This window comes from Alnus glutinosa, chromosome 11 (genome assembly GCF_958979055.1).
Source record: "Alnus glutinosa chromosome 11, dhAlnGlut1.1, whole genome shotgun sequence".
Lineage (NCBI taxonomy): Eukaryota > Viridiplantae > Streptophyta > Magnoliopsida > Fagales > Betulaceae > Alnus > Alnus glutinosa.
The window spans coordinates 1,574,281-1,601,286 of record NC_084896.1 but is presented as its reverse complement, the minus strand read 5'-3'; the positions used below and the strand labels follow the sequence as shown (position 1 = coordinate 1,601,286).

The window sequence follows — 27,006 nt, the reverse complement described above, 5'->3', positions numbered from 1 at the left end:
AAGGCATAATTTTGAGGATCCGGATTCCCAGCAATTTTTTGCCCGAATTGCTAGGGATCTCTATCTTAATTTTGAAACTATGTATGCAAGGGCAAGTGAAAATGCAAAGTTGCTTGCAATAACGACATCTTACATAATAATTATGTTATAAAATGAAATCCTTAGCGTGTTATTGAATATGAACTTATTATATATATACACAATGTGGAGAGAAAAAAAAAAAAAAAAAAAAAAAAAAGGTCTCAGTGACGATCAAGATTATCTGAAGATATATATGCCTTCATTTCTGAATGATATTTAGTTATTTACACCCCAACATAAGGTGTAGTACATTGTGTGCTACTGGATACTCTTCTACACGTATACGGCGAAATGTGGACGCCCTTCTTCCTATCCGAATATTTCTTCCTTTTCTTAGCATCTGGGTGTTCTTGTTTCTTCAAATCCTCCAGGCAATGAACATCTGCCATGCACGTAAATGTTCTTGATTTTCCCGAGTAATGCCTTGACAGTCCCCTCCTGCTGAAAAACAAACAATCAATCAAACAAAAGAAAAGAAACCTATTGTTTTGAGCCGCAGGTATTGAATCATCCTCCAACCGTAGGAGATAATGTCTGTCTGCTTACTTGTGTGGAAGATTTGTCCTGAGTGCATCCATGTCAAAAGTCCTTGTGTCCTCGGTATCTTTCTCCATGTTGGGTGTGAAGAGAGAAGGAGAGAGATATATATGATGAAGTTTGAAGAAGAGGGTGGTCTTTGACTCTTTATATAGAGATAGAATCATAGAGGTGTTTAATTGTATTAGGAAACTGTTGGTGGGTGGAGTTGCATTTGTATTTGTATTTGTTTGGAGGCTCGTAGAACAACTACATCCACAGGTTTTTGGTTTGGGTTTGAGATAAGACACGACCACATCCTTATCTACACTCCCTCTGCTTCATTCAACTGACCAACCTTTTCCCGTGGCATCTCGCTTTATGCCTACCCCTATCCCCCCCCTTATAATGTCTCGCATCTTTGAACTTACAATCGTGGTGGAGAATTGAAGCTGATTTTGACCATTCACTTTGATTAATCAGTTGCATGCACCCATTTCCACCTTTATTCCCACGCCTATGGTCACTTAGATTATCCAAATTTTTACCCTAATTTGGGTAAGAAAAAATTTGCCTATTATTATGCTGCTCAAGATACATCATTGTCGTTGTTTTTACCCTACTCATTTATCCTGGATGTGGATCAGGTGCAATGAGTTTGCGCTACTCGAATATTGTCCGAATAGGTGGAGTTCGAGTACCCTCTCATATGAGGTTAAGGAGTGGCAATTTGTGTTCGGGTCGTGTCGAAGCATAGGTATAAAGACTATATAAGTTAACATTAACCTGACTTATTAAATTAAACTGATCAAATCCTTCAACCCTAATTCGTTAATTTCATGTTCAATTAGTGTTGGGTTCGTAGATAGTGTAAAAAAATTTATAGTCCTAAATGTCGCGTGTTGGGTTCGAGTCGTGTCGAGACATGGGTATAAGATTATATAGATCAACCATAATTTAACTCATTTAATTTAATAGGTCAGACCTTTCAATCCTAATCCTTCTAATTTTTTATTGGCTTTACAGATCATGTCAAAAATTGTCACTCCTCAGACTACCTATTGTACCGTGCAATGAACACCCTCATTGCACATATCCAAATCATTTATCCTTTCTACGCGCAAAAACCATGTTTTTAATTCGCCCAAAGTTAATGGTAATGTTTGATGAAGATAATTTGCACTTGTTTTCTCACTGTCCATATTCAGAATACTTAATTAGTACTTAATTTGGTCATTGGAAGTCATTATTGAACTGATTTAACTAGGGACTAATCGAATGGTACAAAGAATTTTCGGTTTCAAGAATTTTATATTTGGAAATATTACAATTTAACTTTCCAAATTGCGAGCTGTTTTACAAATAACCTCAAGAACTATTAACGTTTGGACTCTGATCTCCCAAACTACCAAAATGTTTCAAAAAAACATATTTTATCGAAATATGTCTATAATAACCCTATCATATGTCCTTTTTTAATTAAAAATAAGAAAAATTAAATTTAAAAATTAAAAAAAAAACTAAAAACCTTAGAACTAAAAAAAGAAAGTAAAAAAGTAAAATTTTATTTTTTAAAAAAAATGAGCGTTTGGGGGCCTTGGGGAAGGGGATGGCCTGCGGGCCACCCCCTGGCACCCATCTCCTAAACACCATTTTTTTTCTTAAAAAAACAAAAAACAAAAAATATATATATATATTTTTTGTTTTTGTTTTTAATTGAAAAATGACTTGTGCCAGGGATATTAAAGGCATATTTTGATAAAATGAGCTTTTTGAAATGTTTTAGTAGCTTGGGGGGCCAGAGTCCAAGCGTTAGTAGTTGCAAAACGGCTGATAGTTTGGGGGGTTAAACTATTATTTTCCCTTTATATTTGCTTCCATGTGATATGCATGTATAGCTAAATCCGGAGGTTTGGGTTGTCTGAGCTTTTAACGTGAAGTTTTAATGGCCTGTTTGGTTTTGCAGTTTTAAAATATGTGATTTAAAAAATAGTAATTTCAAAATATGTGATTTTAAAACGTGATTTTTAAAAACGCAATTAAGTATTTAATAAAATCGAAGTTTATCTTTTAAATTCGCAATGAAGCCTTTAAAATCATGCATTTTTAGAAGAGTACATCATTGCATGCGATTTTGAAAACGTATATTTTTTTACGTTTTCAAATTGCCGATTATAAAACGCACTCTAAACTATACACTTTTCGTGATTTTGTTTAAAAATACATGTGAAAATAGCAGTTCGAAACCAACTCTTAGTACAAAAAAATCCACTGCAATATGAAAATATTGCCATATATGCATATTGCAATTGTTATTTCCAGTTATGATTTCTATTTCCACAATTTTGAAGATGTGAATATATGTTGTTCCTCTTGGGTATGCTCCTGTGTATTTGTAATGATTGAATTAAATTAAATTCATTTTCAAATTGGTTACAAGAAGAGTGTATATAAAAACAATACTTTGCATATAAAAATTCTAAGGACTTAATTTTGGGATGGTCCTCCCAACATCGCTCTCACAAACTCCTAAGTAATACAGATTTTATGAGATTTTATATACTTTTGAGCTGGAAGAGTCATCGCAACTCAAAATCTTTGAGCATGAAACAAGCCTTAGCATCAACATGGACAAATTAAATATCAACATTTTATGAAAATGAGTTTTACATGATAGTCCAGATTTTAGTAGCTGACATAATAAGTGTATCAACTATCACGTTAAACGTGATAAGTGACATACGAACTGTCATATGATGATCTATATTTTAGTGGCTGATTTGACAAGTACCATGTGGACCGCCACATTAGTTTGTAAATAACTTAGAGTAAAAACTATAGTATTCGAAACAACAGCGCTCTAGAACAATAATAATTATGGATCTTGCTTGCGTTGTCTCTATAACTTCTAAGTTATATTCATAATGTATATAGCAAATTTTCAATTACTCTCCCATTCTTGTAACATAAAATTGGAAACCCATTTGGATGCAATGAAAAATCATTCTCCTTTGAAGTTGCTAACAAATTCACTTAGCCTACCATATACAAAAACATGATTCTCTTAAGTAATAGTAATAAGGTATAGGATTTATAGTACTGCGTGATGCAGTATACACTCTTGTATAGCAGCACATCAATGACACCATCTATAGTACAGAATATCAGCCTAAACCATGGAACCTAATACTGCAGGAAAGATAGGAAAGCCAATGCAGATAAACAATCGTTTCATGGAGCATTGCCCATCATCATTTCCCATTCATGATGAAGTAGTAAAACCACTACCACCTTCACCAGATGCTTATAATGGTCTAGACCATCAATGAATTCTTCAACCAAGTTCAGGATTTATTACCTACCATTCAGATTAGTGAACTGGGCAAACATGGCAGTTCCTGAATGCTCATCAATGGTCTGAACTTGAGCTGGGGTGTTACTGTTATTGTTGTTACCCTCTTCAGGATGACAGACAGGACGGGTATCAGAGGTAGTGGCGGCAGCCACCACAACAGCAGGAGTGGTGGAAACAGTGGCAGAGGATTTGGTTTCATCCTCAGCGGTCTTACCTGTTAGAATATAAATTCAATGATTAAATTCATCTCCGTATTAGCTTAAGCTTTTGGGATAGGTAGTGATATAACATGATATCAAAGCAAAAGTCCTGAGTTCAAACACTGTATGTCTTTGTCATTCACTTTACATGAATATAAATTAAATGATTAAAATAAGTGATGACTTGACATTACCTTGGGAGAAAGCCTCTTGAAGCTGCAGAGCATACTCCAAGTTCCACAGCACATCTCCCATTGTAGGCCTGTCCACACCATGTTCAGCCAAGCACTTCTCTGCAGCTTCAGCAAACTTCTTCATTGATTCAGGATTAATATAACCGACAAGTAGAGGGTCAATGATCTTGTCAAGCAAGCCCTTCCTCTTCCATTGCATTGCCCAGTCAGCCAAGTTCACTTGTTCCCTTGGCAGTGCGGGGTTGATGGCGGGCCTTGCACAGAGTGCCTCGAGCAGAACCACCCCAAAGGAGTACACGTCTGATTTATCTGTCAATTGCTGCCTTCTGAAATACTCGGGGTCCAAGTACCTGTTATAACATAAATTAAATTATTAAATTTATCTTTTCATATTAGAGCAAAGGTTCTAAGTTCGAACCTTGTGTCCGTCAATTCACCTCTATTTCAGTTAAATATTTTACGTGCTGAGCAGTTTAAGTCCACACGTGAAACGAGTATTAGAATATAAACTTTTAGGATGAGTGGTAATTTAACAGTACCCGAAGCTTCCCTTCACTGCAGTACTCACATGACCCTGCCCCATAGGAGCATCCTTTGAGAGCCCGAAATCAGCAACTTTGGCAATCAAGTTTTCATCAAGCAAAATGTTGGTGGTCTTAACATCACGGTGAATAATTCCCTGTGCAGTGCCAGTGTGAAGGTAGTGAAGCCCCCGAGCTGAGCCTATACAGATCTCCAGCCTCTGCTTCCATGACAGTGGCGACAAGTTCTTACCGTACAAATGATCCCTGAAAGGACCGTTGGACATGTACTCATAAACCAAGATCATCTCTGAGTTTTCATCACAGTATCCAATCAGGGAAACCAAATGTCTGTGCCGGAGCTTTGACAACATCTGGATCTCTGTCTGGAACTCTGTAATGCCTTGTTCTGATTGCGGGTTACCTCGCTTGACAGCGACTTTAGTCCCGTCGTCGATCACGCCTATATACACATTTCCAAACCCACCAACGCCGATCACTTCATTGGCGTCGAAATTCTTGGTTGCCTCCTGCAACTCAGCCAAGGAGAAGTACCGACCTAATCCCAAAGTTGAGGAGTAAAAGTTGCTCTTGTGAGACCCTAGAGAGTTCTTGCTTGACATGAAGCTCGTGTCACCTGTTAGAATATAGATTAAACGAGTAAATTCATCAGTTTCTATTAGCTTAAGCTTTTTAGATTAGTAGTGATTTAAAATCACCTGCATGAAGAGGAAGCAACCACGAAGAGAAGCTATTCCTCTTTTGCCAGTCTTGAGGCCTCTTGTGCCACTTGATCACCATTGCACCAAGACCAACAAAGGCTCCAAACATCATGGCAAACCCGACTGCAGCCACCGTACTGTGGCTGCTCCTACCATTAGCCTGACTTCCATTGACCCCAAATTCTCCATCAAGACTATCTACCGAATTGCTCATTTTCAATACCTCCAGGCCGTTCAAAATGGCGTTCAGTTCACCGGAACCCAATTTAGAATTACCAATTTGGACACTCAGTCCATTAGACATCAAGGAAGCATTAACCACAATATCCTTGTAGTATGCCATTGCCAAACCATTCAAAGTGGCTGACAAGTCCAAGTCAGATATCGCAATTTTCCCATTAATGTAGACATCGAAGTAGAGGTTACCCAGTGCTTTGCTGACAATGTCACAAAAATGAAACCGAATAACGTACCCAAAAGACGGGTCTGCTTCAAAGTTCCATGTCACATTAAAATTAGGCCTGTTTGTTTGGGCGTCAGCCATTTCAACAGCAGAAGCATACACAGTTTGTGGTGCAATCAGTGGCGAGTGTCCTTGTGGGTACTTGACGACGGTGGTCGCGACTGAGACACTCTTAGCCAACTTTTTGGACAGAAGGTACGACTTGTCCGGCGTCCATGTCCGACCGAGCGTGTCGTTTGCGGCTGTGATGAGTGGTCCTCCCATGTTAAGCCGGTACATGGTTTGGTAGGCGAATTTCGACAGCCCCGAAAACTCGGCTACCGGCAAAAGTTCATTGGCAGTGTCGATGATCAAGTCATCAGGAGCCGAAACCACCTCAATGCCATTGACAAAAGCAGCAGAGTTCTTCATGGGGAGGAATTTGATCGAGAATTGTGACTCGGTGACGTTCAAAAGGTACTCCTTGAGGACGTAATTGGTGCTGTTGTTCATGTTGAAGCTATGTAGAAGAACATACTTGTCAGTGTTAACAGAGAAAGTGGATTTCATGAGGTCGAATTGGTCATCGCTGAGGGGATAGAAATGGAGGCGTACCTGTCAAGATATACATTAAATGACCATCTTAACATAATATAAGAACAAAGATTCTGAATTGGAATCTTATCTCTCTCACCTTTCATATCAGTTTAAATATTCTACGTGCATAAAGAGGAGCAGTTTAAAGATTCTATGTGTTGGGCTTCAAGCTCACACGTGAATGGAAGTGTTAGAATATGCATTAAACGATTAAAGGTGATTTAACAATACCCAATGCCATCCTGGTCGAGACAAGGGAAACGAGTAAGTTGCGTCCTGAACAAAGATCCTCGCTGACGAGTAAATGGGAGAAGGAACATCCTCGGCCTTGTCAACGGAAACTTTGATATCATCTTTGGCTTGTAAGAACTGCTTGGATTGCTCTTCGGTTTTGAAGACTCTTCCATCAGACAGGGTGGCTGCAGGTTTCTCTGCACCACAGTCAATGAGGAAGCTATCTTGGGGAACGAAGGGACCTAAGGCCGCCGTGGTGGTGGTGGTGGAGGCGGAGAAGAAGGCGTAAAGAAGGACCAGGAGGACAGCCATCGATGATGGTGATGATGAAGAAGGTGATAGAAAAACATTGGATTTTGGCAACTTCATAATTGGTTTCTTTCCTATCTCCATCCCTCCTGGGTGAGGAGGAGGGTTAGAACAGACAAGAGACTAACAAATTGTCTTGAAAATGGCTTCTCTTAACTGTCTCTCTTTTTTCTTGGACATAAGCATTTCCCATTAACGAGGCAATGTTTGTGGAGATAGATTTTTACAGTGGATGATTTCTGTTTGGTTTGGTGCCTTTTTTTAGCAGTGCCAATGAATTAAGAGTCATAAACGGTTCCATTTGTTTGAAAGGTTCAACCACCCTTCCTTTCCTCTCTCTCCCAAAACCACTCATTCTGAACATCATAATTAGACAATTTTCACTTACAATATTATTAGGATTCAAATGAGATCATGGATTTGTATAGTGGTCTCCATTCACTCACTGACTCCATCCTGAAATTTCAGATGAACTTGGGAAGCCAAAAGGAAGCTATGTGGATGTCATTATGAAAAGAAAAAGAAAAAGAAAAAAAAGAAGTAAAATCAGTCCTTGTGGTTATACCGATTTGCAATAAGCTTATTGTGGTATAAAAATGATACGAGAGCTCAATGTGGTATGCAAAAATAACAAATAGGTCCATGCACTCAACTTCCGTATTCTTCTTCTTTTAAATAGAAACTGTTAAATTAAATGTCAGACCAGTACCAATTAGATTATGACATGTGTCACTTGTGATATTTTTTTAATAAATATATTAGTATATTAAATATATATACATATATATGTGTGTGTGTGTGTGTGTGTGTGTGTGTGTGTGAGGGTGGCTCGACCACCCCCTTTTGATCAAATGCAAGGTGGCCAAACCACTTTGAAATTGCGATCCCTATCTGTAACCTAACCATGCATCCATTTTAATTGTATCTTCCAAATCGTTCGGTTCACTTTTGCCCATCATTTGAGAGATAAATTATTGTTAGTTTTATTCAAATGTCTAGGATGCTGTTGTAGAATTATGGCGGTAATTTTTTTACGTGATTTGTGAATTCGATATGAACCTAACACGAAATTAGTAGATGATGATTTAGTAAATTAGCCTTTGAATCAATGGGTTGACTTGATTATACACAATTGATAGATGGGTCAATTTTGGGTCAACTTGCTTAACTCGCATAAATTATAACTTTTTTTTAATCATTAGAAAAAATTAAAACCCTAGAGTCTAAGACAAAATATTACCAATGTCCCAGTTGGATGAGGATCCACGACAACATTTGTGAGAGAGTTCATGTGAGACCCAACTGCTCAAATAAATTTTGAGTTATATGACCACCTACTAGGACAGCTGGGTCCCACATGAGAGTCCATGTGCCCAAATTGCAATTTGGGCACCTAATTGATATGAATCTCAATTTGTTTTCAGCTTTGTTTGATATATATATATATATATTTTTCTTTTTAAAATAAAAAACATTAACAAATAATTCAAAATACAAAATACTTACAAAATACTTAAAATTATTTTAACATTTATGTCACATCATAATACTTAAAAAAAAAATACACTCTAAAAAGCATTTACAAACAAACTCATCATCTTTTTCAGCATTGTAAGCATTGTAGTATAAGAAATAAAAGACAACGTTTGGTAACTGACGTGAAAAATATTTTCAAAACAAAATATACTTTTCTCAAAATTATTAAAAAATAATTCAAAATATAAAATATCTTTTTCAAAAGCAACAAAAAAAAATCACCTTTTTTTAAATCAAAACCAAAATTTTTCATTTTAATATCTTTATCAAACTTCTTGACGTGCTTTTAATGAAAGGATTAACTTCATTTAGAACTTTTAAGCCTCGTTTGATTTATAGAATGAGTATTCTATTGGAAAATGAAATAGTTATTACCAGGAATAATAGAGAGTGGAATGAAATGGTTATTCTTACTTTTTAGTTTGGTAATAATTCATATACTTTAATTTAAATCAAATCAAAATTACTAAAAAATTTCACATTATTTTTTTTTCAAAAAGAAAAAACTCAAATTATTAATTTTTTTTTTTTAAAAAAAAAAACCAAAGAGCTGGGGATGACCACAACCACCATCAGAGTGGTTTTCGGGGTGCATGGACGCGGTCACCCCAGAAGCCAGTCAGGGGTAGCCTGTGCCACCTCCAAATGCTCCGAGGGTGGTCACACCACCCTCGGCTCTTTTTGTGGCTGGTCGACTACCCATTGGGGTGATCGGCCAACCACTATAAGGGGTTTGCTTTGGTTTTTTTTAGTCTATTTCTGTAGGAATAACTATTCCTCTCATTTTTTTTTTTTTTACAAACTATTCCTCTCATTTTTTAGAGGAATATGTATTCCTCTTTGTAAGGGAATAACTATTTCATGGAATAAACCCTTATAATGGATGTTTGGGTGCATTGTTTTTCAAAAACAAATTCTATTGGTATTCGCAATTTTTCAAAAACAAATAAAATTTTATCCAACTTTTTCTAATTTTGTCCCAGGAAGTTAAACCATCAAAACATATTTTTCAACTTTATTTTGCTTTGAAATTTGTACAGTAAATTATAGTTAAATTTAGATTTTAAAAAATTGAACACCCAAACGTACCAAGCAATCAAATGAATGACTATTTCTATGGAATAATCATTCCATTCCAATGATTTATTCAGCGAACTAAACGAGGCCTTAAAATATTTTGTCGCCTAAATTTTCTTATCAAATTAAAAAATTAACATTTTATAAAATTAGTATTTGTTATTTTTGTAATATAATAAATATTACGACTTACTATTTAGTATTTTCTCATGTCTCATCCTCATCCTTGTCATGTTCTTCATTTTCTAAAATCAGCCATGAATAATGGCGGAATTTATTTTTTATTTTTAAAAAAAGTATGGAAGAAGGATCCAAAAAGAAAGATTATGAATACAAAATGGTATTTCTCTTCTCTAAATATTATGTCCATTTAAAAAAGGTAAACACTGATTAAAAAAAAGAATTAATATTGAAAAAAATGGCTATAAAAATACCAACAAACACCGGTTGCACAAGCACTTAGAGCTCTCTCTCTCTCTCTCTCTCTCTCTCTCTCTCCTCCTCCTCCTCCTTTTCTCCTTTTGCTTGATCAGCAAGGCGAACAGCCGGGATGTCCAGCGAGTCGGAGGAATCCGTACGACGTCGTACAGCGCTCACGGAGCACCGTAAAAAGCTCCTCTCCCATAAGGAGCTCGAATCCAGAGTCCGAGCAGGTCCGTTTCCCCAATCCCCTCGCACCAAAACCCAAAAACCCCAAAAAGCATTCTCAAATCCGATCCATTTTCTAGGGTTCCTAATGTTGTCATTTCCGGTTGATTTTGCTGGCTTTTCTTTTCCATACTTGTTTGTTTCTTGCATGAATGAATGAATGTTTCAACTGTTTTGAGAGCTTAGGCTGTGTGTTTGTCTAATTAAGCATTTCAGAGAGTTGAATTCAGTTTGGTGCTTAGGAGAAAATTTTTGTATCATATAAGGAAAGTTTTGAATGGGGACCTTGTCATTGCGATTATAGATCCGGGCGAGTACTTTGTGTTCTGTGCATTTGCAAGTTTTGAGATCTTTTGCAAGGAACTGGTTGTTACTTTAAGATTTTGTACGGGTTAGTGTCGGCAGTGATTGTGAGCTTACTCAGGGATCGGAGCTAGTTGGAAGAAAAGCTGCTTCTAGACTTTTTGTTCATAGTTCATGCGCGTTTGGGAATTGAATTTTTTGAACTTAGAATAGAATTCTGATTCATTGCGCGAATTTCGAAGTTTGACTTTGTGAGATAAAATTTGAAAAAGTTATATAAAATATAATTTATTTTTGAAAAAAGTAGAGATGAATAGAGAAGAATTCTGATTCAATTCTGTTGGCAAACAGACAAATGAACCTTGCGGATTGTCACTATTACTCTACGTTGGATGTAAGCATCCCCAGATAAATATTTGGGGGAATTCTCAAAGATAGGTCTTGATATAACATATAGGGATAGCACATTAACCTAAAACTTATGTTATCTCAACCACTCAGTTTGTCACTGTGACTCTACGTGGGATTTAAGCATCCCCAGATAAATTTTTGTGGGGATTCTCCAAGTCAGGTCTTGATATGATAAATTGGGATACCACATTAACCTAAAACTTATGTTATTCAACCACTCAATTTGTCACTGTTACTCTACGTGAGATTTAAGCATCCCCAGATAAATATTTGGGGGCATTCTCCAAGTCAGGTCCTGATATAACATATTGGGACACCACATTAACCTAAAACTTATGTTATCTCAACCATTTGGTTTTGTCACTGTTACTCTACATGGGATTTAATCATCCCCAGAAAAATATTTGTGGGAATTCTCCAAGTCAGGTTTTTTTTTTCTTCTTTCAATAAACTCCAAGTCGGGTTTTGATATAACATAATGAGATACCACATTAACCTAAAACTTATGTTATATCAACCACTCAGTTTATCACTATGACTCTACATGGGATTTAAGCATCCCCAGATAGATATTTGGGGGAATTCTCCAAGTCGGGTCTCTCCAAGTCGGGTCTTGACAGAACATACTGGGATACTGCATTAACCTAAACTTATGTTAAATCGTTCACCCAGTTTGTCTCTATTGCTCTACGTGGGATTTAAGCATCCCCATATAAATATTTGGGGGAATTCTCCAAGTCGGGTCTTGATATAACATACTGGGATACCGCATTAACCTAAAACCTTCCCAGTTTTGTCACTGTTATTCTACATGGGATTTAAGCATACCCAGATAAATATCTGGGGGAATTCTCCAAGTCAAGTTTTGATATAACATTTTGGGTTGCCACATAACCTAAAACCTATGTGATGTCAACCATTCGGTTTTGTCACTGTTACTTTATGTGGGATTTAAGCACTTTCACTCATATGTGTATACTTCAACAGATGTGATATGTTTTGGTGGAAAAAAAAAATTGCATTGACCATAAAAAGGGGAAAAAAATCTTGGGTACCACACTTCTTTCAAGTCTTCCTTGATTTATTTTCTTTGCTTGTATTTGGGATAGATTTGTGCCATATTTGAATTTTTCTATCCATACCTTTGCTGATTTTTCTGTCTCATCATGGCTGTAGCTAACACTTTTTGGAATTGGATGTATGCAGGGAGAGAGAACTTGCGGGCTGCAAAAAAGGAATTCAATAAAACTGAAGACGATCTCAAGTCCCTTCAGAGCGTTGGCCAGATCATAGGCGAAGTTCTCAGGCCTCTTGACAATGAACGATGTAATATGAACCTTTTGTGGCGTCTTTGTCTGTGACTTTATCTGAAGTTATTTACAAACATTATACTCTCTTTTCTCATCCCAGTCATGCTTCAAAGTCCCTCCCTCCCCCCCTCCCTTCTCAAATAAGCTACCTTCATATATTCAATATATTGGTCTAGCCTGCAGAGGTATAACATATCTCAGGCTTTATGCTTCAGCACTTCCGGTGGTGCCATCAATGCAATTTATGAGCTGGATTACACAGTTGTGAACTCCATTTCCCATATATTTTCTTGTTCTGCTGTTATTGTTTCTGCTAATAGAGAGTTTAATACATAGATATGTGATGTATTTATGTCTAAAATTTGATAATGAAGTCTTCTTTTTCTTCTTCACCGAGTTTTTTTGGGGAAAGGGATTGGTTGGTTGGGTGGATCTGGTAGACAATGGCAGAACTAATGGATATCATCTGTGCTGTTTCAGTGATAGTTAAAGCAAGCAGTGGACCAAGGTATGTGGTTGGCTGTCGTAGCAAGGTAGACAAGGAAAAACTAACTTCAGGAACTCGAGTGGTGCTTGATATGACTACTCTGACAATCATGCGGGCTCTTCCTCGTGAAGTAATTATCTTGATCATGTGAAATTGGATACATTAACAGATTTCTGTGCTGATCATTATTTAATATTTTAGATTTATTTAAACAAATAAACAGATTGCTAAAATGTCTATATTTACTATCATGGTGTGACATTTTTTTACAGGTTGATCCCGTTGTATATAATATGCTTCATGAAGACCCGGGCAATATTAGCTACTCTGCAGTGGGAGGGCTGTCAGATCAAATTCGAGAACTCAGGGAATCTATAGAGCTGCCTCTAATGAATCCTGAGCTCTTTATTAGGGTGGGAATCAAACCTCCCAAGGTAATTTCATTTAAACAAATCTTGTGTTGGTTAGTGGTCTAGTTATAAAAAGAATATCAATGGAGAAGCTTTGTCAAATGTTTCAGGGTGTTCTTCTCTATGGACCTCCTGGTACGGGAAAGACATTATTAGCCAGAGCAATTGCAAGCAACATAGATGCCAATTTTTTGAAGGTTTTAATTTTTTATTATTGTTTATCAATACTGATATAGTGTTGCTGTTTAATTTTACTTGCCAAAAGAAATCTTCCTGTTTAATTTGTTCATTAAATTGAAATTTGATGTTTACTTTTGTTGTGGATATAGGTAGTATCAAGCGCAATAATTGATAAATATATAGGTGAAAGTGCAAGATTGATACGGGAAATGTTTGGTTATGCACGTGATCACCAAGTAAGAGCTCATGTTGCTTGAAACAGTTCCCATTTCTGAGATTTCTAATATAATTTCTTACTATCAATTTCTTCTGGTAAAGCCGTGCATCATATTTATGGATGAGATCGATGCCATTGGTGGACGTCGCTTTAGCGAGGGAACCAGTGCAGACCGTGAAATCCAGAGGACCCTCATGGAGTTGCTTAACCAGCTGGATGGTTTTGACCAGCTTGGGAAGGTAAGTTTGGTTATGTGAATTTGTTGATTTTGTTGCGCATAACCTATGCACACTTGTTTTCACTACTTTAAACATATATTGCTACCTACCGCATATTTTTGAAGGTGGTGGTATGTTCGTTATTGAAAAGTGATAGAATTTGGGCTGGGTTGCCTAGGTTAAAATGATTATGGCTACAAACAGACCAGATGTTCTGGACCCTGCACTTCTCCGTCCGGGGCGACTAGACCGGAAAATTGAAATTCCATTGCCTAATGAACAATCCAGAATGGAAATCCTAAAAATCCATGCTGCTGGAATTGCCAAACATGGTGACATTGACTATGAAGCAGTTGTAAAGCTTGCTGAGGTAAGCCCAACATATTGTCCACGCACAAAACTTTCATATTTTCCACGCACAAAACTTTCATTCACACCCTTTACCTGAATATTTAATTTGCTGCATTCACTTCAGGGGTTCAATGGTGCTGATCTTCGTAATGTTTGCACTGAAGCTGGGATGTCTGCAATCCGTGCAGAGCGTGATTATGTCATCCACGAAGATTTTATGAAGGTAAAGTGTTGCTCTCTGGAAATCATATTAGATTGGTGATTGCCTTAAAAAGGATAATTTAGTGATTGTTAGATTTGCTTCATTTATGCCATTCCGTGGCAATGGCCTGTCTGGCTGTCTGCTAGATGCTCCATTTGTTTCACCATGGACCTTAGCAAGCATCTTGTGAACTTTCATTTCTTTTCTTTTCACTCTTTCTTTGCGTTTTGAAATGCTTAAAATGAAGTTGATGGTATTTCCCATGTTGCCACTTTTGCACTGGTTTGTTATGAAAGGCGCTTGTGTTGATCATCTTAATATTTCTATCTACGATCTAACCACTCCCCCCCTCCAAAAAAAAAGAAAAAGAAAAGCTAAAAATTAAAAAAGTATGACACTACTCCGCTTGGAAACGTCGTGTATGACCTTGTTTCCTAATCCGAACGAGTTTCAACTGCATCTTTTTGTGGCAATTATACAGTCGGTGGAAGTACCTAACTTGAGTGCTGCTTTCTCTACGTATCTCTTGGGCATGTGATGCTGATGAATTGGTGCTTTCCAAAACATGACACTCAAATTTGTCTGATACTCTCTAAGTGTGTTTGCATATAATCGATCCTGATGGTGTAATTGTCTGAAATATATTCTCCTGAAACCTGTTTGCGTGTGTTCTCACTTTAACTTTGTGTGGTGGTATTGTTTCAGGCTGTCCGGAAACTAAATGAAGCAAAGAAACTTGAATCAAGCGCTCACTACAATACTGATTTTGGGAAGGAATGAAACCCAGTTTATCGTGCTCCTTTTATTTCAATCTTGTGCTTAGTTTCATTGAATTTGAAATCTCCCATCAAAGTCCCATTCATGGAAATTTGAGAACCTACAATTTAAATTATACTTGTCCACAAAATGTGGGATCTGCTTTTCCATCCTCAATTATTTCAGGATTTGCATTAGCACAAATTTCACTTTCTGTAGGTTAGAGATCAACAATTTTGTTGGTTAGATTGTTATTGAACTTATTTTATTTGCAAGCAATATGGGTCGCAAATGTTAGTAAGCCCTTATCCTATACATGTCCAAGCAAGTTTCAGACAGATTACCTCTTTGTTTAGGCAGGTGGACTCCATAAGAGTTTTCTCATTAGCATTTTGGACAGCGTATTAGGGGGGATCTGGATCCTTCCAAACATTCTCTTCATAATAAATCAACTTCTACAATCACAAATTTTACTGAATGGTTGTTGGTGTTTGGATAATTGCCATCTTTTTAAACAGAGAGTTGATTCATGGTGTTAAAATATGGGGGGGGGGGGGGGGGCTTCCTTGTAGCCCTGCGGTTGGTCACTTTATTTGCCTAATCCCCATTGACATTGATTTTTAATTATTCATACCATGACTTGGCGTCTGTTAGCATTACGACTTACAAGCCACTGCTCGACGGTGACCTTTCCAAAATCTCACTTGTAGCGGACACCTCAAAAAAAAAAAAAAGAAAAAAAAAGAAAAGTCAAAAGACTAATTTGAATTCTCATTAATTTGGATTCTTAAAAGCCACAAATTAATTTTAGGAAAACACAAGAAAGACAAATAATTACAATGGTATACTTTGAAAGGGAATGGGATCTCGTGTAACGACTAGTCTCATGTGAAAAGTTGTTCGGATCCTACTTGCGCATATAAAAACCTAGGCAGTTTGAATAAGTAGGGTTCAAACAGTATCAACATTTGTCTGTTCTGTTCAAACTGTCTAGATATCTGTCCGAACAGAACATGAATTTGGACTTATGTATCCATTAACATGAGGCTGCCGACATCTTGCAACCCAACCCTTTAATCCGACAAACAACCCATCCTTGTTGACTCTGAAACTGTGGGTTGAAGGTTGAACAACATTGGTTAGGCACAAATATTCCATTTACGTACACGATTCATTCTCTTGCACAGTCAAACTTCCACCACCTAAACCTATAATTAATTCAATGGTTATTTCTTTTGTCAAAAAAAAAAAAAAAGATTTATTTATTTATTTATTTATTTTATTTCAGATGTTGCTATTTGCTAACATAAAAATGTTCCTTATTAAAACAATTTCTGTGTCTTAAGGACAACTGACAAATTATCTTCCTACCTAATCTTCATCAAAGCCAAAAGTAAAATGTTGACATCCACCCCACAAGTTAAAAAAAGGAAGAACAAAATAACAGTGTGACAAGACCCTACTCAGCTCAATTCATAATTAAGGCCTAAACAAAGATTAATAATAATAAAATAAAATAAAATTCAATCTATTAAACTGATATGTACCTTAGAGTACGTGATTTTACCGTACATCACATGCTCTATTAAGTTTCCTCCAACTCAATTTATATTTACAAATTGTATCAAATAAAATAATAAATATCTCATATTTTCAATGATAAAGTCTATATCAAGTTGAAAAGGGTTAACATCATTTTCGTGTAAGCGGGTTTTCAAGAGTGAGTTATACGTAAGGTTTATATCATGTAACAACCCACTTTCAATGACACAATATTGTCTGCTTTTGACTTCCTCAAACTAGACTTTCCAGATAGTCACCCATTATGGTACTACTCTTACAGAAACACGTTTAACTGCGGAGTTTTGATACGTTCATTGCCATTATGACTTTAAAACGCGTTGTGTCAAGAATGATGCGTTTATATATATAAGCACATTCCTATTCTCAAGCGATGTGGGACGTCACATATCATTTGATATTAAAGCCATGTTGTACGTTACGCCGGGTTCGAGTCAGAGAGAAAACAACCTATGAAATAGAATGAGCCGTTAAGAATAAAAAAATGTAAAGTATGAGAAAGGAATCTGATCTAGGAGACTATGAGGAAAAATAATTGGATAGAACAATGACTTTTGAGACTCTTTTATGAAATTAACCTCATCATATGCTTTTGTTCATCGTGAAAAGCATGGAATGTGTACTGCGCACTCCGCTTACTGCACAAGTTACCATCAAACCATAATAATAATAATAATAATAATAATAATAATAATAATAATTCCCAAAAGTCAAGTTACAACATCTCCAATTGGGTTATATGAATGATTCGACCGTCAATTATTAATAGTCATTTATTAGGGGTTTTGTTCTTTTTTTTTTTTTTTTTTTTAATGAAGAGATATTTGAGTATGTACAATCTTTTAGCATTGAAATTTGGATTTTCAACAATTTATCATTCGAATCGTTAACAATCTGAACAATAAATATGAAAGAGCCTTTATTAACTCATTTACTCGAGCAGGTTGGCTGGATGTGTTTGAGATCTGTGAAGGCGTATAGGCTCCGTAGAAGCTCTCTTATATTTATTGTCTGAATTGCTAGTAATCGAGTAGTTGAAGATCTCTATTTTCAACATTGTACATGCTAAAAAATTACGAGTGCTCCTAAAGGTATTACAATTTATTATACGTTCTTTATAAACTAATGTGATAGTTTATATAGTACCTATCACATTAGTTACTAAATAATTATATTTGACTGTGACTGTAGTGCATAATATTTATTATGCCGGCTATTAAATAATTTAATTTTTTTTTTGAAATTAAATAATTTAATTTGATTAAGGAGGATCGCATTTTTCGAGAGAAAATTAGTTTTTCTTTTCGATTCTTTTCCCTAGTTTGGATATTTACCGGGAAAAAAAAGGGGGTAAAAAATTACGTGGCAAATATTCTCTCACATCCTGCTTCACAAAACGCTGTCAAATCTAACGGCTCCTCAGTCCTCACTGAACGCAACCAGCAACACCCTCCAACGCCGTTAAAAGAAGCCGTCTAAAACGACCTCACCCCCCTCCCTCCCTTTTCTTCCACAGCACAGAATAGCACTCAGCCTCACTCTCTCTCTAAGACTCTCTCTCTCTCTCTCTCTCTAAAACTCTCTCTGCTGCGGCTCTTCAGGCTCTGCACAAAGGTACGGTTCGATTGGGTGCGGTTCGTCAAATTTCAAAATTTTGAAATGCTTTAATTATTATTATTGTTTTTTCTGCACCAATTTCGGATCTCTCTGGCAGTGTTTGAATTCGATTTTTTCTTTTCTCAATCTCTATTTTTAGGGTTTCTGATTTGGACTCACTCTAAGCTCCCTTAGGAGTAGCAGATTTATCCGATTCCAAGCCCCTTTTTATTGCTTATAGCTTCTGGCTTCTTCGTTGCCGTTGTTTGTGTTCTCTGTGCAGCTTTTTTCAGTGGGTATTTTTTTTTTTTTTTTTTTTTTTGTGGTAAGTAGGGAAAAAAAAACTGTTTTATCTGATTTTGGGAAATCAATTATTGTGGAACTGTAGGGTTTCTTTTGAAAAGTCAATGTTTCTATTGACTTGGGAAAAGATATTTCTTTGCTTTGGATTAAAATTGAAAGGACGGTGCTATGAAACCCTAGAACCCAATTCTAAACGGCGATGGTTTTCGGTGGCTAAAGTGATTTTTTTTTTTGTTTGGTATCGGGTAATTCTTTGTTGTTAGGAATTGGAATTGATTGTGTTCTGCTTCTCAATTTTGTTTCAATGTTTAGTTTAATCTTCCAAGATATGATTAGGGATTGCTCATTTCAAGTACGATTGTTATGTTATCGATGATTATGTTGATGGTTTTTTCTTTTTTCTTTTTGGGTTTTCTTGTAGAGTGATGGTATTGGGATTTTTAGCTGAGTTTGAAGTTTTGAGGCTGTGAGTGATAGTTGGGGGATTGGTATTAGAGCTTAAAGTTGTGGTGTGTTTGAGTATGGGGTCTGCTTGTTGTGTTGCTGCTAGAGATAAGACTATACCAAATGGATCGAGTGGAGAAATTTTGCACCGTAACATTCGGTATTCGCCAACATGGAGCTTTCGGTGGGATAACCGAGGGCGAGTAGCTGGCGAAGAAACTTCTATAGGTTGGTTATCAGATGGGGTGAGCCGGAACGATCGATCGGAAATTAAATATGAGCCATCGTCTGCTGAGGAGGGTAGCCCATTGGAGAATTCTCGAAGATGTACATGGCAGAAGTCCCCGATTTCTGAGGGAACTGCTGGGCATGTTAGGACTCCTGCTTCAGGTACCTTTCAAAATTGTAAGCTCTTTAACTGTGGTGGAGTGAATTTCTTAGATATGTGTGGGTTTATAAAATATTTTTTCGTGCTTCACTGTAGATGTGAGATAAACATGCCAATTCTCTCTCTCTCTCTCTCTCTCTCTCCACATGGTGCAATGGTAGAGTAATGCCTATTATTAAGATTTTAAATTAATCCCTTGTTCAATTGGATATTGTAAGATTGTTTAATGTTTTTTTTTGATAGGTAAGATCGTTTAATGTTTGGTTAGATATGTTCTTTAAAAGATTCAATTAGTTTTGTATCAATTACTTATAAAAATTTAGTCTCTTTTGCATTTTTATCAAACTATTGTTTTTAAGGTGACTTTACTGAAAATAAAGAGAAGGGCCTTTCAGTCAATTGTTATGTCTGGAGATTATTATAGAGATATGGCAGAAAAATTAGACCCGTGGAACGCTTTAGGCGATAGTATGGATGTTTTGAGATGATCAAGGACAGACAAAGGAGGGGTAAGTGGTTTTATTTTCTTCTAGATAGGGACCGAGAAGTTGAAGGTTTCACAAAAATTTACTATCTTTTTTTTCCCTCCCAAACTACCCTAACAATGGTAGCAGGGGGGATGTATCGTTAAGCCATCCCCTATGCTGCTAGAGCTGAAGAAAATTGACTGTCAGATAGGAATGTCTTGCTGAAGACGTAGTGAAATACATTGTAACAAAGCTGGGGACAGTGGGAAAATGAATGGTGTGCTGCTTGATGCCCCCCCCCCCCCCTCTCTCCCCCTCCCCCTCCTCTCTCTCTTCCTTATCTCTTTTTACCTTCTACTCTTACAAGTATTCGCTGTAGGGAAACTATCCAGGGCAAGGCTCAGTTTTGGGGGTCTTGTGCTGCCAAGATGAATGGGGAAGGAGAAACTTGTAAGCAAGACACCAAAGAAGATTATATGAAGCTGACCGTGAGGGTACACCCAACTTGTTTTATGTGAAAGTAAAGGGAGAGAAAGACACCATCCTGACGTTAGAGAACAAAGGTTGACGGCTTTCCAATTTTGGCATTACCAAGGTTACACTACAAATTGTAGTTGTTAGGAATTAGAGGAATGGCTAAACTTGCAATTAAAGCATGAAGCAAAAGGGATAAATGAAAGTGTTAGGAATAAGGTGGTTATGCTCTACAAAATACAATTGTATGGAAAGGATGGATAAAGGTCAAATTCATTTAATATATTCCTGTGGCCATTTGAAATTACATGAAATGGGGCTTCTCTTCCATGAGGCAGGCAATTATTACTTGTATTTACCCTAAGCCATGGGGTCTTATATGCATGCACTGAAGGGGTCCAAGAATTACTTGATTCAGTAGCATTTATATGAGTTAATTGTGGGATATGCAGTGAGGGTGGTATGATCAGCTTCCTATGGCCATTGATTTCTGCTTTGGAGTGATATTCACTCTTTGAATTGTGCCTTTCAGATTTTCATTGTAATATTTGCCGTTATGTCATGATTTAGTAATATTTGCTTTTTGATTGTTTTTGATGATATGGTCTAGACTAGAGAAAAGGAGAGATATATTTTGCTTGGAGGAGAGATTTGTGAGGGAATTTGTTTGAATCCCCCAACCCTTCTTTCTCTCGTTTTGTTTTTTTGGTTGCTAATTTTGACCTTGAGTAACCTTGATGTTATGTATCTGATCTTTTTTCTGTGTCTATATCAGATAAATCTATTTCACGGAATATTTCTATGGATGCGAGTTTGGAGCAGGTAGAGCCTATCTACTGAAGGGTGCTTTCTTGTCCGCTTTATGATTCTCTTTTATTCTCATTGTACCCTACATATGACCTTATTGAACCCCCGCATTTCTGGATCATAATGTAGGTGAAGGAATCTCCAACAGTTTCATTTCCGTCTCCTATGAAACCATCACTTTCAATGCCTTCTACTTCATCTTTGTTGGCGTCTCCCTTGTTGTCCCAAGGTCACCTGCCTCCTGCCAGCTCAACCCCATCAAAGTGGCACCGCCATTCTCCAGGACATCAGCTTTTAAGGCAAGTATCTGATAGTCAAATCCCCGGATTCAAGTCTCCCGACAGCTACTCAATCTCCGAAGAAAGGCCAGACTGCTACTCAGTTTCTGAAGAAAGGCCAGCGCTCCCTTCGTGGAGCAATGAATCAGCTAGGGGCTCCCGTGGGGGGTCTTCAGATGGTTGGTCTATGCATGCCTTTTCTGGGCTAATGGCCTCTTCTAGAAGAGAAAGGTGGTCTTTTGATAGCGAGTCCTTTGGCTTTAATCGTGAGAAGTTAACCAGATCCAGTAGTCGATTTTCAACTTCTCCTTCTGTTGATCTGCAAATTTGTGGGGTTTGCTCAAAGCTTTTGACTGAGAAATCCTCATGGAGTGGCCAAAAGATTATTGCTAATAATGAGCTTTCTGTAGTTGCCGTGCTTACTTGTGGGCATGTATATCATGCCGAGTGCTTGGAGAATATGACACCTGAAATTAACAAGTATGATCCTGCTTGCCCGGTATGTGCTTTTGGGGAGAAGCAGACCCTGAAGTTGTCTGAAAAAGCACTGAGAGCTGAAATGGATTTGAAGGCTAGAAATAAGAGATCAAGGAACCGAGTTGTGGATAGCGATCTTGATGGTGATTCTTTTGTGCTTGATCGCTTGAAAAGTGTTGAACATCATGGGAAAGGTCCCAAGATGGGCCTCAGTTCCAGCATGAAAAGCTCCTTGGGGAAGCCTTTCCTGAGGCGGCACTTTTCATTTGGCTCAAAGGGGTCTAAAAGCTTGTTAGAGAGCCACTCTGCGAGAAAGAAGGGGTTCTTCTGGGCAAAATCAAGCAAGGAGTGAGCAAACCCTAAGCTGCCAGGAGGGGGTGAGCATCTTCACCTCTTTTATATGTTGCTTATGTCCATACTCACTTCTGAAAATTCTCTCTTACCTTGCTTGGAGATAACTAGTTGGTCCTGTATCTTTTCTACTTCATGCCGCCGTCTCCATTTGAGTTGGGGCTTCTTCGTGAAAATTGAAATTATCAACTTCAAAACCTCCAAGTACCTGACCCCCATGACATGCACACGGGCATGCGCACATACACATTTTTGCATCAATATGTACACACACACACACACACACACACAATCTGGTAATTGAAATTATTGGGATTCTTGTTGGACTCAGTGTTGTTTGTGCATACAGATTCCAGTGTTGATCTCTACATCTCAGTTGGAGAAAGAATTGTGAAGAGTGCAAGATTTCCTTCAAGATTTTGTTATGAAAATCTGCTTCTGCATACACACACTGAAATTTCAACAGCATTAGCTTGTTGAGTTAGGCTGTAAAGAAGAGAAAAGAAAATATATAGAAGGAACAGTTCAATATAAAAAGAAGATAGTAGAATGAAACTGCATCATTAGACTGGTGATCTCATTCTTATTTTGTACATATTATTGTTTCTTGCATGGACACATAAATGAATTTGATCCAAATGAGCCTTTATATGGTTAAGGGAACTCTGGATCTGTCAAAAAGGCAACATCATGGCCACTTACTAGCATTGTGTGCTTTAGTGGAAGCGGTGGTATTTACTAGGGAATAGACTTATAATTGTTTTAATGTTGATGTATTGCGTTACAGCTGATATACATGTGATGAATTGTTAGTTCCTACAGAGTAACAGAGGATTGTGGTTGATAAAACGTAAAGCTCTTAGTTTGGGTATGGTTATGACAAATTTTTCAGATTTACAACTTCCTTTTTGTTTTCCCATCTTTTCTGCCTTCAATTCTGGATGTGCAATGAAAGCAGGAAATATCACAAACTATGTCAAGGCATAAATTTGTTGAGTTTGGCTTGCCTTCAGATCCTCGTGCAAGGTAATTGGAGTTCTCCTCATTTTTGCAATTTTCACCGTTTATTTTTGCACAAGAGATTTTCAGTAATTTTTTTTTTTTTTTTTTTTTACTGGAGGCAAGCCGAACTCAAATCTTATCTGGGGATGTGATTGACTAATTGTGTTGAGTTTGCGTGAGGAGTTTTATGTGGTTGGTGGACAAAACTCAATGGCAGAGAGGGGAGACCAATCACAATTTAGGTCTGAAATTTGGTGTGATTTTATTTTATTTTTTTTAATTTTTTTATATTCTTTTATTATATTTTGGCTAACCTGATTACCTAACTATTTAGTGTTGAACTTGAATATAACCATACAACCAGAAAAGAAAAGAAAACCTGGAAATAGAAACTCTAGACCCTAGGGAAACAAGGGAGTCATTCGTATCCAGCGGACCCAGCAGGGCAATTCTTAGTTATTTACTATGTTCCTCTCCTTTTTAACAACATTTTGCCTTCTACTCCGTTTTAAAGCATTCTTACGAGGACAGTTTTTCTTCAAATTTGTTCTTGAATTCAGTTATTAAATTTGATATTTGTTTTTAGAGCTTGTAAAATGCATTCGAGAATCGCATGTTTTGTTGCTCTAATTAAAAATAAATATGAAAATGTCAGTTCGGATGAACTCTTTTAAGCCAATTTGGAAGAATTTTTTTTAAAAAATGTTAGTTTACTAAGAGTGTTGCGAGGAGTACTATAATTTTTATTACAAGTTTTTTATAAACTGAAGTAGTAGTTTACGGGGCATTTATTACGTCAGTCTTTAAACAATTAAATTTACTTATCAAATTACGAAATTCTTTTAAAATTACTTTTTACCTCTAAAAAATAATTTTTTTTAAAATAAAATTTGTCCTCTAAACCTAAAATTCTAATTCGGCCTTTGTTCACATCTGTTACTAGATATCTCTGTATCATCAGGACTCATCCCTACCCAAAAGCCAAAGCTATGAACATTTGTCATCAGGAGACAAACACGTGGCCTCACGTGGCTAACGTGGCACTGTTCTTCCTGTCTCTTTTGCAACCATTGTCGACACTTGTAAAATCCCAGTTACATGCAAAAATTGCACTCTTCTTCTGCACCGTCATACATTTTCCATTTAAAAAAAGCTCAATTGCTTAATTTGTTATTGCATCATGCAAAGCTAGAATTTCCAGAGTTTCATAGTTTAATTAAAATGGCTGAAATACGAGATGAGTACGGCAACCCAATACAGCTTACTGATGAACATGGCAACCCTGTCCAATTATCCGATGAATATGGCAACCCCATGCACCTCACTGGTGTCGTCACCACCACTGTCGAGCCCGAAAAGCTCGCTGCAACGGATAAGGAAACCACTCCGGTCACTGGGACTGCTGCTCCTACCGGTGCCGGAGAGCATGTACAGCAGCAGCAGCATGAAGAGTATAAGCGGTCCAGTAGCTCCTGCTCGGTGAGTACACGCGCGTTAAATCACTATTTATTTTAAAAGTTTATGCCGAGAAGAAACTTTTTACGTGTCGGTTCCAACTCTTCCTGAATAAGTGAGTTTCAACAAATTTAAATATTTAACTGAAATAGAGATGAATTGTAGAGTCTAAGATTGAATTCATATCCACTTAATTATCACGAAAACTCAAGTCGAAATCAGCACCATTTTTATAATTTACAAGTAAATAACTGACTAATCCCCGTTATGATGATTTTGATGCCATTGCAGTCCGAGGATGAAGGAAAAGGTGGGGAAGGAGGAGAAGGTAGAAGAAGGAAGAAGAAGGGATTAAAGGAGAAAATAAAGGAGAAGTTGAGTGGTGGGAAGCAAAAGGACGAGAATTCACAGACCACGACCACGAGTAGTGTTTATACCCCAAACATAACCACTTCATCCACTAGTCCTGGTTCTCAACACCATGATCATGAGAAGAAAAGTGTGATGGAGAAGATCAAAGATATATTGCCTGGCCACCATAGCAGTGCTTAAACCTCACCTCTCTATATATGTATATATATATGTGCGTGTGTGCCTGTATGATCTGTTGTCTGTAAAAGCTTGTTTCTTGTCGATCGATCGAGGTGTTCATGTGCCTCTTGGTGTAGATTTGCTTTGAGTTTGTGTCAATGCTTTAATTTATAGGGTACGTAGTGCATGCATGTATTAAGAAATTTCACCATCTTTTTTGTTTACAAATAAAAGTTTGGTCGACTTTGAAATGGTAATTCTCAGCTAGCTGCCTTGTGAAATAGGAGCTTTAAGAACACATGATAATGAGGAATTTGGGATTCCTTCTCGTTTAGGTTTGAGGGTTCTTCTGCAATGTTTGTTTGTTTGTTTTTTTTTTTTTCTTCTTTCTTAAGAACTTCACATAAGTATACATAAAAACTTTCTCAATTTTTCTCTTTCTTTTAATTTCAAACCATCTCAATTTATATTTAGGGCATCTCTCCTTATATAAGAACCTTTCCATTAAGGGTTATCCATTAGGATTTTTCGTTAAATTCTATCAAAATTTTCAAAATACTTTTTTTTTTAAAAAAAAAAAAAGAAAAAAAAATTGTTAGAATTTAGGTGTTAAGTAGAATTTAACAGATTTTTTTTGTAAAAATACTTATGCTTGAATTTTTGAAAATTTTTATTTTTATTTTTAAAAAAATAAACACATGAGTATTTTGAGAATTTTGATAGGATTTAATGAAAAATCCTAACAGATAACTCATAACTGAGACTTTTCGAAAAAATGAATACCTTAAATTGAGACGGTTTAAAGCTTAGGTATCTTCTTTAAAAAATGATGAAAGTTTGGTACCCTCGAGTGAAATTATTTATTTTTATTTTTTTCCTCATATTAACTACATTAACAAACAAATTTAAAATACAAAATTCTTATATAGGAATGCTATATTTTACTCTTTCATCTCATCTTTATTCCACTTGGGTCTTTTTTAAACACCTTTTTTCAACATTATAATGCTTTTTGAAACCAAAAATACCCATCATAATATTCTTTTTATTTTAAAAGAAGAAAAAGAACCCCACCCTAATAGTATAACCAAAGGGATACGATAAAAATACAATCCTTAACAAAATTATTGTACAACTTCAACACACATCGGAATAAACTATGCATGTGTTTCAAGGTTGTGCATGAATTTTGTTTAGGTGGGATTTGCAGGGGGTTGCTCTCAGTCTGAATCAAACGTATTTGTTAATACTTTTGAGTGAATGTGTGCCTAAACCTATAGTCTATAGATTCCCATTATCGCATCCAAATAGTGTCCTTTGGCTTTTGGCCAATTTTTTTAAGAGGAATTTCTTTGTCTCTCTACTGGTTTCTGCAGGTTTCTCTTTTTTCTTTTTGGATGATTATATATTTATGTGCGCGCATGCATGTATGTACCCACTAAATATCTGACATGGAATGCAATCAAACCAGTATTTGCTTACTTGAGAAACCACTCTCTCTCTCTCTCTCTCTCTCTCTCTCTCTCTTAAACACTTTTCTAGAGAGTAGAGACGAGAAAAGAACAGAAACAAACC

General features: G+C 36.7%; 5 protein-coding genes across 8 annotated transcripts; 3 read left to right on the top strand and 2 right to left on the bottom strand.

The window, feature by feature from the left end:
* Nucleotides 1-258: 258 nt before the first annotated feature.
* On the bottom strand, nt 259-950 carry LOC133881672 (protein OXIDATIVE STRESS 3 LIKE 3-like). Of its 2 annotated transcripts, none has more exons than XR_009902568.1 (2): nt 628-950; nt 259-522 (listed from the first exon to the last, which is right to left on the bottom strand). XR_009902568.1 is itself a non-coding variant. In XM_062320666.1 (2 exons), the coding sequence occupies exons 1-2, from the start codon at nt 783-785 to the stop codon at nt 306-308; spliced, it is 372 nt and encodes a 123-aa protein (XP_062176650.1). In that variant the 5' UTR covers nt 786-825; the 3' UTR covers nt 259-305. The 2 variants fall into 2 exon arrangements, 1 of the variants encoding a protein (XP_062176650.1); XM_062320666.1 differs by having other exon boundaries at nt 259-519; nt 628-825.
* A 3,001-nt stretch (nt 951-3,951) lies between these two features.
* On the bottom strand, nt 3,952-7,327 carry LOC133882410 (probable receptor-like protein kinase At4g39110). 2 transcript variants are annotated; one of them, XM_062321574.1, is made up of 5 exons: nt 6,860-7,327; nt 5,587-6,646; nt 4,886-5,504; nt 4,342-4,696; nt 3,952-4,161 (listed from the first exon to the last, which is right to left on the bottom strand). In XM_062321574.1, exons 1-5 carry the CDS (start codon nt 7,253-7,255, stop codon nt 3,952-3,954), a joined length of 2,640 nt encoding a protein of 879 aa, XP_062177558.1. In that variant the 5' UTR covers nt 7,256-7,327. The 2 variants fall into 2 exon arrangements, with proteins under 2 accessions (XP_062177558.1, XP_062177557.1); XM_062321573.1 differs by having other exon boundaries at nt 3,952-4,166; nt 4,347-4,696.
* A 2,920-nt stretch (nt 7,328-10,247) lies between these two features.
* Nucleotides 10,248-15,590, top strand: LOC133882907 (26S proteasome regulatory subunit 10B homolog A-like). The gene is made up of 10 exons (XM_062322146.1): nt 10,248-10,437; nt 12,353-12,472; nt 12,937-13,073; nt 13,216-13,377; nt 13,464-13,550; nt 13,683-13,769; nt 13,852-13,989; nt 14,147-14,338; nt 14,444-14,542; nt 15,227-15,590. Exons 1-10 carry the CDS (start codon nt 10,335-10,337, stop codon nt 15,299-15,301), a joined length of 1,200 nt encoding a protein of 399 aa, XP_062178130.1. The 5' UTR covers nt 10,248-10,334; the 3' UTR covers nt 15,302-15,590.
* Nucleotides 15,591-18,337: 2,747 nt separating this feature from the next.
* On the top strand, nt 18,338-23,234 carry LOC133881657 (uncharacterized). Of its 2 annotated transcripts, none has more exons than XM_062320638.1 (5): nt 18,338-18,472; nt 19,179-19,591; nt 21,306-21,352; nt 21,467-22,469; nt 22,793-23,234. In XM_062320638.1, exons 2-4 carry the CDS (start codon nt 19,279-19,281, stop codon nt 22,442-22,444), a joined length of 1,338 nt encoding a protein of 445 aa, XP_062176622.1. In that variant the 5' UTR covers nt 18,338-18,472; nt 19,179-19,278; the 3' UTR covers nt 22,445-22,469; nt 22,793-23,234. The 2 variants fall into 2 exon arrangements, with proteins under 2 accessions (XP_062176622.1, XP_062176621.1); XM_062320637.1 differs by having other exon boundaries at nt 19,179-19,606.
* Nucleotides 23,235-23,336: 102 nt separating this feature from the next.
* On the top strand, nt 23,337-25,682 carry LOC133881658 (embryogenic cell protein 40-like). Its single transcript, XM_062320639.1, has 3 exons — nt 23,337-23,469; nt 23,564-24,924; nt 25,192-25,682. Exons 2-3 carry the CDS (start codon nt 24,544-24,546, stop codon nt 25,450-25,452), a joined length of 642 nt encoding a protein of 213 aa, XP_062176623.1. The 5' UTR covers nt 23,337-23,469; nt 23,564-24,543; the 3' UTR covers nt 25,453-25,682.
* Nucleotides 25,683-27,006: the final 1,324 nt, after the last annotated feature.